Genomic DNA, 15,211 nt, shown 5'->3' on the forward strand with positions numbered 1-15,211 from the left:
CGGATGAGTCCATGCTGCTGTGCCGCACAACGCCAACCCTGTAAGTATCAAAAGTTCCAAATACATACTTTTTGTAAGTATCCCATGATGTTATATTTTCTTGTCCATTTCGTAAGCTGCCCAACATCCTAGTTTCTCTGCACTGTTCCATTAATGCATTTGATTTATTTATTTATTTTAGAAGGGGGGGGGGGGGGTGTTATTCACACTCAAAAGAGCTGCAAGTTGAATGACTTCTCTAGATGGTAGTAGCCAGACAAACTAGATTCACTGAGTAGTGAGAAAACCATATGAATCTATTGCAAAAATCTTAGGTGTATGCTTACATAGAGAAAATAGGGGAACAGGGAGGGATATGTCTAGTATGGGAAATTGTGAGAACTTAGTCAGATCCTCATTTGAAGTGGTGCTTCTGTCCTTGGTAACAATCTTCCGTTCTGATCAACAAACCATGTCCTAGCACGAGAGGATGCTGATATGACTCGAAGTCGCTGCCATGGCCAGCAGGCGTATCTTATTCTTCTTCGAGCACTGTCTCTCCCTTTTCTTGCATGTGTATCTTCTTGCTCTATCTGCCTTGTCAACTCTTCTATTCTCTGTTGTAACCCAGCAGATCTACTGTCAGCAAGCTTAAGGCATGCATCTGCAGCAGCTTGCGCTGCCATTGCACTGGCGGCTAATTTCTCTTTTAGCTGTATCTTGCTGTTTGCAGCATCTAAATCTGCTTTTACTCTTCGCAGTTCTTCTCTGAGCAAGGTCACCTGAAAAGGTAGCTCGTTAGAACATGTACGGCTCCTCTCATGAATGACTAAATGAGATTATGATATTGTGCGCACTAGAGATGTTTTCCTATTGCATTAACTGCAAAGTGTAAACTCAAGGATTTCAAACTTGCAATTTTTGAATTAATAAAAGTTGGACATGCTTATATCTTTCAATTTTGTTCTAATTACTTTGAAGGAGCATCATATATTCATATCAATTCTCTAATGACGTTATCCTCAATTGTCATTTATCAGTCTGAGAAGCGCATTTCTTGACCTCAAGAGGTCCATTTTAATGAATCTTAGGTCAAACTTATTCCTCTTGGGTTACCTCCTGGTTTAGTTCTTTAATGGCCGCTTTTCCAGCTTCCACCTCCAATGCACATGCCTCTTTCCATCGTGCAGCTTCCTGTTCTACTTCCTTTACCCCGACATTGAGCTCTTCCACCTTATGTATGAGAAAGAGACTTCAGATCCTTCCCAATTACAGGGCTAGAAAATAAAAGAATCTACATAAATAAATAATAGATATTGTTATACACTTTGAAGTAGGAGAATTTCCCGTTCTCTTAGATCCTGTATGTGCGACTCGTGTTTGATTATCTTCTGAGCCTGTTGAGCAGCAAGGAGTTGCAAATGATCGCAGCCTGACCTGTTGTTGCAGTTTAATATTAGCAGTTAGCACATATTTCAGGAAGGCCCTTTGGTGGTTCATCACAAAAAAAAAATGGTAGACATCTTTGGTCGACGACTTAATAGTTTACCTGGACTCGTCTAAGGCCTGTCTGAGGTCATTGATGTCATGATGCAGGTTTTTCAGTGTCTTACTAACCATTGAAGCCTGAAAGGAAACAGCTTGAAGTAGTTTATTAGCTGACAAGTTTTCCAGTACATGATGATTTCGTGGACAACTTCTGAACATAACAATATCAATAGTTTCTAGCTGCATTGCGTGCATGATCATAAAATAGGGATTAGATGACAATTACTTCACAAGTAACAAGTATGTACTGTATTTTGTAGTTGGTGCTTGGGGCTATTATCTAGACAACAGACTACCGAGGAGTGATGTAGAAATACTTACCAGACTGTCAACCTCCTGTTTACTTTCTCTTCCATTAGATGCTGCACTGGCACTGGAGCCACTCATGTCATCTCCTTCTGATTCTCCACTTATCACCTCCATGATGAAGCCAAAGCCAACCTTCTGCAACCCCTTCTCAGCAATCTGCAGGATCGAACTTCTTCTCTGATCGCCATCGCCCTTCAACACACGAAGGCTATTCTCCACCACCTCCTTCTCAGTTACAGCAACTTCCAACATGCTCCTAATATCCTGGTTCTCCTTCTTTAAGCTTGATATCATACTCTCCATCCTGCATCTCTCCTTCCTTTCCTTCTCCCTGCACTCCGAGAGCCTGATCTCCACCTCCTTGGCCAGATCATGGATGTTATGAGCCTCCAATCCCAGGAATTCCAGCCCATCCTTGGGATCAAGATTCGATCGGCAAGAGATGATTTCTGCTTTCTCTTCAGAAGCTCTGTCCAGGATATTCTCCAAGATCTCATCCGCCGAGTGGAGCGACACAACAATCTTCTGCACGGCAAACTTGGTTTGGTGATCCATGGCTGGTATCTGCAGACATTTGGTGCAAGGGAAGAGAAGGGATAGTTTGTCTGGTAGGGAAGCAGTACATAGCTGACAGTCAAGGGAAACCTTGAAGGGTAGCTGGCTGCTCCACTGGCCTGCGTTTCTTCCTTGGCACATGTTCAGGTTTGGTTCCCTTGTGCAGATGTGCTATGCTGTATGTTGCAAAGACCCAAACTCGTTGTTTTTTTTTGTTGCTTCTTTGCACTGCCTGAATTTGTGCAGATTTAACTCTTTTTTAGCAACAGAAATGCAGCTTCGGTGTGCAGGAAGCTGAGTCGAGGCGATCTTAATTAATCCTGCTCTGCTTCCAGTAAGAAATGTTCGCAACGGCATTTCCCTGTTGATGCCTTCAACAGAATCGTCAAACAGATTTCGGTAACGGTCATATTCTTCCAGAACCAATTATGCTCACCAACTTGCTCTCATGTGATGATTATGTAGCAAAACAAACCGCCAAAAGAGTTTTGGCGACACATTTTTTCCGTCGAATAATTAATTATGCTTTTGACTCGCCCTCATTGTCCCTTTGAGTGATTATGTGCGATGGTTATCTAGGAAAATAAATTGCCAAAGAGAATTTTGGTAAGATATAGTACTCCGTAGTACTAGTATAGTATTTTCCTAGCTGAATTAGTTATGCTCGCCAACTCCCTGTGGTTTCTTGTAATGATTAGGCCTAATGGCTATCTAACAAATTAAATTTCCGTGTCCCCTAAAGTTGGAAGCGACGTATAGAATGCTACTGCATATGGTGGCCGAGCTCCACGGAGCCCTCTATTTTGGCTCCTTTATTTTTTTCAGCGAAAATACTATTTCCACATCTAAAAAAGTTCTGAAAATAGTATACACAATCACATATTTGAAGAGCATGTATATGCATTCGTAGAAAAAAATTATATTTTCTGAAGCTTTTAAATATATTTTGATTTCCTTTTTTAAAGGGCTCCCTCGGGCCGTCTTTTATAACGCCGCTGTCGCTACTTGGAGTATACTACTACTAGCACTGCGTCCATTTCAAAGTGGATGATGCCCTTAAATACGTCCGGTCTTTTTCTTACCGGGAAAATACGTCCGGTCTAACTCTCATAATGGTGTTATTCTATTTGTCCCCCAAATTGTTTTTTTTCTTTCAAAAAAATTCTTTACAACATGTTTACGTTGGGAAATAAACGTCAAAGTTGCATCCTAGAGACTGCCCATATCTCCAATATCATGTACTTGAGAACGAACAAATACCAGTAATTTGTTGACGAAATTTGCTGCTGCGGTAGTATATATTTCTTTTGTTTGTTTTTACAGTTATATTCCTTTTGAATTTGGAGAGCTAGCTTCATCGTTTTCTCCTTTTGTTATTCATCATGTTATAGCCAATCTGTCGGTCCATCTTGGTACGAAGCATGCGTCGGAAGAACTCAGCACCACCATTATTGACTGATTGTCCCAGCAGCTCTTTTGTTGAACTAAAGCTCTCTTATTATCTGACAATAAACAAACAAATGGCATAGGCTTCAAGGGCACACCCTGGACATACGACAATAAACAGAAGGGGATTTTCAATGTAAAGGCTCGCCTTGACAGAGAGGTGGCTAGCCAAGAGTGGTGCAGACTGTTTAGCAATGCTACAGTGGAACATATTGTGTCTTCGCGATCTGACCATGTACCTCTATTGCTCCGTTTCGGTTCCAGGAGAGAGTGGCGCCCAGTCAACAATAGTTTCAGATACGAACATATGTGGGAAAGAGCTGATAACCTGTCAGAAGTAGTGGCTAATGCATGGTCTGGTGGAGGGCCAGGTCATTCTCTGGAAAAAATCACTAAGAAACTACGAAGTATGCAGGGGGTGCTTAGCAAATGGGCGCAAAAGGAGTTTTGCTCTGTACAAAACAGTATAAAGTCGCTAAGAGATGCTCTCAAGGGTCTCCGTATGTTGCATCAAACTCCGGAAATCGAAGAGAAGTTGAGGCGAACAGAATCTGAATTAGATGAATGGCTCTACAGGGAGGAGATGATGTGGAGACAACGGTCTCGGATAACCTGGTTAAGGGAAGGGGATAGGAACACGGAATTCTTCCACCGCAAAGCAACCTGGCGCAGGAAGAAAAATAAAATAACAAAACTGAAACGTGAAGATGGAAGTTGGGCAGAGAATACAGAGGAAATACATGTGGAGATTAATAATTTCTTCCAAGGCTTATATACGCGAGATGACAAGGTCATACCACAGGAGTTAATTGACCTTTTCCCGAAGAAGGTGGATGACAAAATGAATGAAACACTAGTCAAAGCGGTCACGGATGAGGAGATAGGTGATGCCCTTTTTCAAATTGGACCATTCAAGGCCCCGGGGCCCGATGGTTTCCCGGCTCGCTTCTTTCAGCGGAATTGGCAAACCATGAAGGAGGACATAATAGATGGACTAAAAAAGTTTTTTGAGGATGGAGTGATGCCAGCAGGTGTGAACGATACTACAATTGTGCTCACTCCTAAAGGAAACAATCCTATTAGTATCAAGGATTACCGCCCCATAAGCCTCTGCAACGTTATATACAAGGTAATCTCAAAGGTGCTAGTAAATCGCTTACGCCCTCTACTTGATGATCTCATTTCTGAAACTCAAAGTGCCTTCATCCCGGGGAGAATGATCACTGACAATGCGATCATCGCTTTTGAGTGCTTCCATAAAATCCACCACAGCAAGAACCGGAGAGATACCCATTGTGCTTACAAATTGGACTTGGCCAAAGCCTATGACATGGTTGATTGGGATTTTCTTGAGGGTGCTCTTATACAACTGGGCTTTGATCGTAAGTGGATTAGATGGGTGATGATATGCGTGAGGTCAGTCACTTTTTCGGTTAAATGCAATGGTGTGCTGCTGGATGCATTTGTGCCCTCGAGAGGCCTGAGGCAGGGGGATCCGTTGAGTCCATACCTCTTCTTATTTGTGGCTGATGGATTGGCTACCTTACTAAACAGAGAAGTAGAAAAAGGTACTATCTCCCCACTGAAAATCTCCCGAGGCAGTCCGGGTATATCAAATCTCCTCTTCGCGGATGACAGTTTGCTATTCTTCAAAGCCACTGTCGATCAAGCAAGAAAAGTGAAGGAGCTCTTAGACCTTTTCCAGAAATGCTCGGGCCAACTAGTGAGCCAAAGTAAGTGTTCCCTACTTTTCAGTGGGGCATGTCCAGACACTATAAGGAAAGATATTATGAGCACCCTAGGAGTGGAAACTTCAACTTTTGAGGGTAAGTATTTGGGGCTGCCAACACCGGAGGGAAAAATGAAAGATGAGAACTTCCAACCGATCTTGGAAAATTTTGGACAGAGATGTAATAACTGGAATGAAAGATTCATGTCCCAAGCAGCAAAAGAAGTCAATGTTAAATCAATCGTACAATCTTTGCCAGTATACGTCATGGGGGTTTTCAAGATCAACCAAAGCTTCTGTGATAAGTATGAAAAATTAATCAGAGACTTCTGGTGGGGAGACAAGGATGAACATAGAAAAGTTCATTGGATGTCATGGGAAAATATGACAAAACCTAAGCGGGATGGAGGCATAGGTTTCCGTGATATGCATTATTTCAATCAAGTGCTGCTAGCCAGGCAGGGATGGAGGCTGCTGCAATTTCCGAACAGCTTGTGTGCCCGGGTCCTAAAATCTAAATACTACCCCAACGGAGAATTACTGAATACTGTATTCTCCTCAAATGCTTCCCCCGCGTGGCGAGGCATTGAATTTGGACTCGAGCTTCTGAAAAAGGGTCTCATCTGGAGAGTGGGCAGCGGAAGGAAAATCCAAATTGAGAGAGACCAATGGATTCCACGAGACGAAGGCCTAAAAACAGCACGTTTCATAAGCCGCTCTAGACTGAGATGGGTCAACCAGCTAATGCTTTCGGACACAAAGGAATGGAACGTTGACCTCATAAGGAAAAATTTTCATGCTTTTGATGCAGACGAAATCTGCAAAATCCGAATCCTCGCTGCTGAAGTAGAGGATTGTGTGGCTTGGCACTATGAAAAGTCTGGCGTCTTTACCGTCTGGAGCGCCTACAAACTTGCCGTCACACTAAGTAGAAATGGAAGGGAGGCTCCCTCTAGCTCGTCGAGTGAACCCGGGAACAGAAGCATTTGGGATGTCATATGGAAAGCAAACATCCCAGAGAAAATAAATTTTTTTGGGTGGAGAGTGGCGACCCAAACTTTGGCAACAAAACATAACACTTTCAGAAGGACCATTGTGAAGGAAGACACATGTGCTTTATGTGGAATGGAAAGTGAGTGAGTTCCATGCGGTTGTTTCATGCACAAGAAGCAGGGCGTTGAGAGCTGCCATGAGGGCTAAATGGGACATCCCCAAGGAAGTTGAGTTCAGACGAACGGGAGTGGATTGGCTGCAGAACCTCCTTCTGCCACAATCAGCTAGCATCAGAAACAGGATCTTGATGATACTGTGGAAAGCCTGGAGTCTCAGGAACAACACCATCCATGGGGATGGGAAGGATACTGTCACGGGAGCAATGCATCAACTCCTCAGACTGGGCGAAGAATTGTTAGCGGCCGAGCAGGCTGTTAACATGCCTGTTAGCAAACAAGCAATCACACTTTTTGATCAGAGCACAGCCAAGCCTGCACCCCCGGAAAATAATCGCTGGATAGCACCTGCAACTGGGTATATAAAAATCAACTGTGATGCGGCCTTTCTTAAAGAGTCAGGGGACACTTGGGGAGGAGCAGTAGCTCGAGATCATCGGGGTTTTGTCCACTTGTCCGTCGGACGTCGGCTGAGCCAGTGCAACTCGGTAGAAGAGGCAGAGGCAGCTGCTGTACTGATGGGAATGTCTGAACTGTTGAACGTTTATGGGGGACCTACAATCCTGGAGGTGGACTGCGCTGCAGTGGGCCGGAACTTGATCTCGGAGGACCCCTGCAAGTCGTCTAGCTATGCAATCATAGCTGACATAAAGAAAACCTCAAATGCCTTCCAAAGGTTTGAGGTCAGGGTGATCAACAGAGCTCAAAACGAGCTGGCTCACCAGATTGCAGCCACAACAAGGGCATCAGGTGACCACAAAGTGGTGGCAGGAGTGCATGATTCAGTGAGGCAACAGATGGTTAAGGAGTATACTACTACCATTGCATAAGTGTATGCTTGGTTCTCAAAAAAAAAATTATCTAAAGAAGAAAAAAATACTGTAGGATCGATCATATCAATGTAGATTTTCTTCGTGTCATATTTTTCAGCGGTTGACGGTTGAGTGTCATTAACTGAGGAGGGCTATATTTGCAACCGGAGTCTAGAGGTCTTGAGTTACGGCCAACTGCAGGCTTTATGTCTGACACCCTCCAAGGAAAATAATGCACAGGAGGTCTAGACCTCTGTCTACCTGGCAATAACTGCAAGGCTAAAAAATATTCAAAAGTTTGTGGTGCACATATTTCGTACTACCGGTAGAAAAACTGTCAAGATATCTGAGGTCAATTCATAGTCGCATTCAACACTTGCAAGTAGCCCAGTGGACTCCATAAAAAAAGTAGCCTCGTGGAGAGTGTAGGTCACTGAATACTACTACCTCCGTTCTGATTTACTAGTTTTCTTTATATTTTGAATCATATTTAATTATGATTTTAATTAAGAAAATATGAGCTATATGTAGCAAAAATAATATTATTGAAAACTACATTCAAATACGAATCCAACATTTTTTTGTCGACATGCATTAAATTTTTGCTAAATATATGGTTCAACTTTGGTCCAAAATACGATGAGGACTAATAAACCCAGATAGAGTAGTATCTCATGGAGAAAAATTGTTCAGATATCTGAGCTTAATTAGTGCTTCCTTCGTCCGAATTTATCAGACCCCCTCGCTTTAAGGTTAAACTCTGACTATAAAATTGAACTAATAAAATAAAAACTATATATCACAGTAAATACATAGTTGGAACCCTCTTTCAAAAACAAAATTCAATAGTATATTTTTATAGCATATACTAAATCATTTTTTTAGTCAAATAGATGGTCAAAATTTGACGAGGTAGCCTAATAAACCTGAACGTGGAAGAGAGCAGGCCATTAATTCCACAAATAAATAGATGGGCATCCATACAGAACTTGAAAAGGTTCTTTCTCTCTTTTTTTTGCGGGCAATTGAAAAGGTTCATTCGATGGGTACTTTTCTACTCAGGGAACCTTTTCAATGTGCATACATGACTTTTTCTGTTTTTCAGTGTTCTTATGTTTTTCAGTGTGCATACGAACTTTAAATTTTGTAAACGTAACTTCTGAATAGCAAGTAGCCCCTGTAAAATTTTGTAAACGTAGTCTACATCATGTAAGCAAGTAGCTCCTGTAATTAAAGTTGGGTGGTGTCAACATTCGGCAGTTGGGAGTCAAGAGTGAAATGGTACGTGTATTTAAACGTGTCACGTCGGCACAGCTCGGCCACATGCATCACATTCCGACGTTGGACAGTAGTTTTAATTAAAAAAATTGGCAGCAAGCTAGCCAGTAGCCAGCTCCATGCATCCATGCATATCTGACACCCTCGACTCGACCGGGGAGGAAGAAATAAATAAAATAAAATAACAAAGGAGCACCTATTTAACGGGTGCCTCAAAAAAAAAATAGAGTTAGTTGTCTTTTGGAATGTCCGATCAACATCCAACGGCCATATGACGCCCAGCTCTGTCCTACTTCATCCGTTCTTTTCCTCCTCCGCGTGCCGTCAACCTGCCCCGCCTTATCCGCCTGCCTCGGCAGCTAGCGTTATCACGCGCCGTCTTGCCGCCCCGATCTCCTCTCAACCTTCTCCCACCGATGTGCTTGCTGCCGCTACGATCATCCCCCTAAGCCTCTCAATCTGCAGCAACGCTGTCGGGTCTGTCTTTACCCTCGTCGCAAAATCGCCTGACGCATGCAAAATTTAAGAGCACCTAATTAAGATTTAACAAACGCAAGTAAATAACTCTCTACCTGACAATATGAATATAATAGCCAAAGTTTTGGGACAGGATCTAACAATAACAGCAGCCATAACGCCAACTGCAAGCTAGCTAGCTCCACGCATGGATCTCTGACCCCCTCTAGGTCGGTTGGAAAAATAACAATTTGAATATCTGTCCGGACATAGGCCTACATGATCTAGACTTGAAACTTTAGCAAAAGTCATACGGTATTATTTAATTTTCAATAAAGTACAAAAGCACATTCATGTAATGTAGAGAATGGACACAGGGTACATATGTTTATAAAATTTTTGAAACATAAACATAAGCATTTGTCTTCTCGTAAAAAAAAAACATAAGCATTTGTGAATGTGCAAAAATCACAAGAACAAGTTAGGTAACATATATTGCTAGCATGTTTGTAATATTTAAATTTTACATGAGCATATGTGTATCCATATTCCCTTTTTTTGTAATTTTCTTTAGAACAAAAAATAAAACATACCAGCGCAGTAATAGAGATACGGACTTTTCCGCTTATGGCTGGCTCTATATATAAGGTGCCAGCGGTTCGGTGTTTGGCCACGCACGGTGCACGTACGGAAATCGAAGAGCATGTCGTCGTCCAGGAGCAGCTCACCGGCGATGCAACGGAGGCTTGTGCTGGTGGCACTGCCTCTGCTCCTCTCCTGCGTCGTCGACGGGCAGGTGGTGCCGGCGGTGATCTCGTTCGGCGACTCGACCATCGACGTGGGCAACAACAACTACCTCCCCGGCGCCGTCTTCAAGGCCAACTACGCGCCGTACGGGGAGAACTTCCGGCGCCACAGGGCCACCGGCAGGTTCTCCGACGGCAAGATCGTCACCGACATCACCGGTACCACGTCGTGACATGCACACACCCATGCATATATATATATCCCTGCACCTGGTCACCCTTAGTGTGTAACGTGTTTGTGTGTGGTCTCTGCAGCTGAAACGCTCGGCTTCGAGGGCTACGCGCCGCCGTACCTGAGCCCGCTGGCGTCGGGGAAGAACCTGCTCACCGGCGCCAACTTCGGCTCCGCCGCGTCCAGCTACTCCGACGACACGGCGGCCATGTATGTAAGTATACAACGGTCACATCTTCAAAAGCAGTTTGTTTTGGACTACACGAGACGGAGGCATGTGCATTCGTGGAAAAAATTGTTCCATAATTATCAGTTGTGTATGTTTATGTGTAGGACGCAATCACGCTGTCGCAGCAGCTCAAGTACTACAAGGAGTACAGGTCGAAGCTGGCGGCGGTGGCCGGTCGGCGGCAGGCGCGCACCATCCTCGCCGAGGCGCTGTACGTCGTGAGCACCGGCACGGGCGACTTCATCCAGAACTACTACCACAACGCCTCCCTGTCCGCCCGCTACGACGTCGACCGCTACTGCGACCTCCTCGTCGGCATCTTCTCCGGCTTCGCCGACGTCGGTACTCCGACTCCGACAGCGCCGGCCTCGCCTCACCGACGTCAGTACCTTACGTGACCTTGTTGTGACTTGCATTTGCAGGAGCTGTACAGGCTGGGGGCGCGGCGGATCGGCGTGACGACGATGCCACCGCTGGGGTGCCTGCCGGCGACGATCAGGCTGTACGGCAAGGGCCGGAGCCGCACCGGGTGCCTGCCGAGGCTCAACCGTGACGCCGAGACCTTCAACCGGAAGCTGAACGCCACCGTGGGGGCGCTGGTGAGGCGGCACGCGGGGCTCAAGGTGGCCGTCTTCGACGTCTACACGCCGCTCCGGGGCCTCTCCGAGAGGCCGGCCGCGCACGGCTTCGCGGAGGCCAGGAGGACGTGCTGCCGGACGGGGAAGGCCGGGACGAGGGTGTACCTCTGTGACCCGGCGACGGCGGCCCGGATGTGCCGGAACGCCAGCAGCTACGTGTACTTCGACGGCGTGCACCCGTCGGAGGCGGCCAACCTGGTCGTCGCCGAGTCCCTGGTGTCGGCCGGCATCGACTTGCTCACCTAGTAAGCGTGAGGCGACAAGGGCGTACGTACTACTTGCAGCTGCAGCTGCTGCAGATCGACCAACTTATCTGGAGTGTGTGTGTATCCATGAGTGTAGCAATTAATGCTTCCAATATGTTTCCTACAATGTGTGAGCCCTTGTTGCTATAGCTATGTAATTTGTCGAAAAGCATAATTTGTGAAAAAATGTATGTTAATATATTTTTCAACTCAAGTGAAGCTCTCGCTATCAGCTATATATACAACTCCCTCTCTTCACAAATATAAGATGTTTGTTGGGCGAAGTCCCTCCACATGGAGGTGTGTTGGCAGCCCAACATCAGCCCATAAGTTCAACACATGTCAGCTATTGATCCTCGCTGCATCCAACGGTTGAGAGTGCTTCCAAAGGAAGTGAAGCAAGGAAAAAACCCTAGCCACTCCACCCCTGCTGGTGGTGGCTGCCATTCGTGAGAGTGTGAGAGAGAACACACAAGAGAAAACACAACCTGAGAGAGAAAGAAGAAGAAGCAGAGGTTCTGTCCAGATTTGCTGCATCTGACTAGACAGTGTTCAAGCTAGTGGTTGGAGGCTCAAACGTGCTTGGGTCGACCCCAAACTTGGTGAGCTCGTTCCTTACTTTGAGTACTTCGATCTGGTTAGCTGGTTTGAGGATTGGGTTAGTGGAGCATCAGATTTGAGAGTGGTTTTGTCAGCTCTGACTGCTGCAGTTTCAGAACAGAGTAGTTTTGGGAGACGAACGGTTTGGGTAGGCAAATGATGTTCGATTGAGCTGAAATTTGGAGGGGATGTCAAGAACTGATGTGTCTACTTGTCTGCCAAATTTGGTGCTGTTTGGTTCAGCGGTTTAAGAGCAGTTTGCAAAACACTGAAGGGTACAGAAGCTGTGTAAACTCTGCTTTGCTGAAATCTTGCCTCTTGTGGCTGTTGTTGCTGTTGCCGGTTGGCAACGCGGAGAGTGTGTTGTAAATCTCTCTAGAGGTTCTAAATCGGACTTTGTACTCATCATTCTCATAGTGAAGTTGCGTGGAACGGTCGGTCCACAGCCATGGTTTTTTACTCCTCAAGTTGAGGAGGTTTTTCCACGTTAAATCATGTGTCACTTGTGCATGTTGTCTGTGTTATTCCGCTGCTTACTTGTTAGTTGAAGCTATCCTCAAAGTTCATCACAAGTGGAGGGGGCTGTGTAGTGTGCATATTTGCCATGTTGTGTAGCGCATTGTTGCTGTCCAACCCCAACAAAGTGGTATCAAAGCCTTGGTTTGCTTGTGCAAATTGCTAAGTTTCTTGTGGTGAAAGATGGAAGTGAATATCAGCAGGATGATATCTTTGAATGGTACAAATTATCAAGCATGGAAGGGCAAGATGGAGGACTTGTTGTATGTGAAAGAATACTGGAAGCCAGTGTTCTCCACTGAGATGCCGGAGGGCATTGAGGAAGGTCAGTGGAAGGTACTTCATCGCCAAGCTTGTGGGTTTATTCGGCAATGGGTCGATGACAATGTTTTGAACCATATCATTGATGAGAGACATGCACGCACCTTATGGCAGAAATTGGAAGAGTTGTTTGCCCGAAAAGAAGGTACAAACAAGATGTTCTTGATCAAACAATTGATGTGCTTGAGGTACAAAGAGGGCACTCTAATTGCAGATCGTGTGAATATATTCCAAGGCATTATAAATCAGCTTTCTTCAAAGGGAATAACATTTAAAGATGAAGTGAGAGCTTTGCTGCTACTAGGCTCATTATCGGACAGCTGGGAGACCTTTAAGTTCACGGTTTGTAATTCAGCACCTAATGGAGTTGTCACTTGGAATCTTGTGAAAACTAGGGTACTAAATGAAGAGTCCAGAAATGTGGCTAAAGCTAGTTCTTCCTCACATTCAGTGGTGTTGGTCACTCAGTCTAGGGGAGAAGCAAGAGCAGAGGTCCAGGTAAAGGGGCAGAAAGAGGTAGGAGCAAATCAAAAAGTAAGTATGCTGATTATGAGTGCCATCACTGCCATCAGAAGCAAGTTGACAGTGATAGTGACACAGAGGGCAACCGAGTTACTGCAGTAGAAGAGGACATCATGCTTGTTATGCATGAAGAAAATGAGGGCAGATTTGGTTCCACTGTTGAGGTGAGGATCACTGTTGTTTCTGATGAAACCGTCAACCTTGTGGATGATGACGAGATGATTTGGATACCTGACAGCGGTACTACCATTCATGCTACATCTCGCAGAGAGCTCTTCACTAACTATATATCAGGTGATTTTGGTGTTGTGAAGATGGGGAACAATGATAGAGCAGCCATCAATGAAAAAGGAGATGTGCAAATGGTACAAGGTTAGTCCTTAAATCTGTGAGGCATGTTGAGGCACTTCGTCTCAATATTATCTCGGTTGGTTTGCTTGATGGAGATGATTACTTGAGCAGTTTTGAAAAAGGGCAGTACAAGCTCACCAAAGGCAACATGATTGTTGCAAGAGGTAAAATGGTCTCAGTGTTGTATCATGTTCATGCTAAGCTCTTTAGTGCTTCTGTCAATGCACTAGAGAAGGATGATCATTGTGCTCTATGGCACAAGAGACTTGGGCACATGAGTGAGAAGGGGGTGACAGTACTAGTGAAGAAAAAATTGTTGAAGGGTGTGAATGGAGTTCACATCAATAAATGTTCAGATTGTCTAGCAGGGGAGCAACACCGAGTTGCCTTCAAGACTCTACCTCCTCACAAGAAGCCCGAGAAGTTGGACTTGATACATTCCGATGTTTGCAAAATGTCGGTAAGATCTCTTGGTGGTGCTAAGTACACTACAAAAAAAGACACATCCATGACATTTTGGGCCGAACGAAAAAAAATTCTGTCATACTTATGACACTTCTATGACGATAATTGTGACAAAACCCGGTATCATCATAGATGTGGTGGGGTCCTACTTCTATGACAAAAAATAATGATAGAAAATGGGCTTTTCGTCCTGGGCGGGCCGGAGACGCAGCTGCATGACATTCTTTGGGCCGTCCATGACAGAAAAAACCGTGGTAGAAGCGAGGGCGAGGAAAATATCGGGGTGTTCCCGGTTACGGTGGGTGGTCGGGGCCGAGCGATGCGTGTTTCTCTCGTACATGCACGCGCGTGGGTGCGAGGCGTTGGGCTCTAACTGAACCCGAGCGAGGCGTTGGGCTCTAACTGAACCCGAGCGATTGCACTGCAGGCTACGCGTTACTGAACCCGAGCAATCGATCGATGGCTGTTAACTGAACCCGATCGAGCGATTCTTTCGCTACTGCTGCTAACTGAAGCCGATCGATGCTGCCTTTGGATGAACAGTGAGCGTTGCTGGGGGGTTTGGATGAACAGTTCCCGGTGGGGGTGGATGAACAGGACCCCGTGGTGTTGCCTCTGGATGAACAGGACCCCGATCGATCGAGTCGGTTGGGGTTGGATGAACAGGACCCCGTGGAGGGAAGGATGAACAGGACCACCTCGTGGAGGGCAGGATGAATAGTAGACGGTGGAGGGCTGGATGAACAGTAGCCCCGTGGAGGAGTGGTTGAACAGGAGCCCATGGAGAGGGCTGGTTGAACAGTAGCAGGTGGAGTAGCGCGCGGTGGAGGCTGGATGAACAGGAGCTCGTGGATGAACAGTCGCAGGTGGAGGCTGGAGGAGGTCGACGGTGGATGAACTGTAGCCCGTGGAGGCTGGAGGGGGTCGACGGTGGAGATGAACAGTATCCCGTGGAGTCCCGTTTTGCGGTACGCCACACCCCTCTCGATGAACAGGACCGCCGTTTCGACCGTAGCGCTCCAACACAAGTCCGTTTCCTCCGTTTTGCGGTACGCCACACCCCTC

The 15,211-nt window shown here is 45.6% G+C and overlaps 2 protein-coding genes across 2 annotated transcripts; one reads left to right on the forward strand and one right to left on the reverse strand.

Annotated features, from left to right (window-relative positions):
* Window positions 1-304: 304 nt before the first annotated feature.
* LOC123169992 (uncharacterized protein At3g49055) lies at window positions 305-2,510 on the reverse strand. Its single transcript, XM_044587842.1, has 5 exons — window positions 1,849-2,510; window positions 1,529-1,605; window positions 1,305-1,416; window positions 1,096-1,212; window positions 305-761 (listed from the first exon to the last, which is right to left on the reverse strand). The coding sequence occupies exons 1-5, from the start codon at window positions 2,389-2,391 to the stop codon at window positions 387-389; spliced, it is 1,224 nt and encodes a 407-aa protein (XP_044443777.1). The 5' UTR covers window positions 2,392-2,510; the 3' UTR covers window positions 305-386.
* Window positions 2,511-9,960: 7,450 nt separating this feature from the next.
* LOC123167188 (GDSL esterase/lipase APG) lies at window positions 9,961-11,590 on the forward strand. The gene is made up of 4 exons (XM_044585020.1): window positions 9,961-10,246; window positions 10,343-10,473; window positions 10,593-10,826; window positions 10,911-11,590. The coding sequence occupies exons 1-4, from the start codon at window positions 9,985-9,987 to the stop codon at window positions 11,370-11,372; spliced, it is 1,089 nt and encodes a 362-aa protein (XP_044440955.1). The 5' UTR covers window positions 9,961-9,984; the 3' UTR covers window positions 11,373-11,590.
* The last annotated feature ends 3,621 nt before the right edge of the window (window positions 11,591-15,211 follow it).

This window comes from Triticum aestivum, chromosome 7D (assembly GCF_018294505.1).
Source record: "Triticum aestivum cultivar Chinese Spring chromosome 7D, IWGSC CS RefSeq v2.1, whole genome shotgun sequence".
In the NCBI taxonomy this organism is placed as follows: domain Eukaryota; kingdom Viridiplantae; phylum Streptophyta; class Magnoliopsida; order Poales; family Poaceae; genus Triticum; species Triticum aestivum.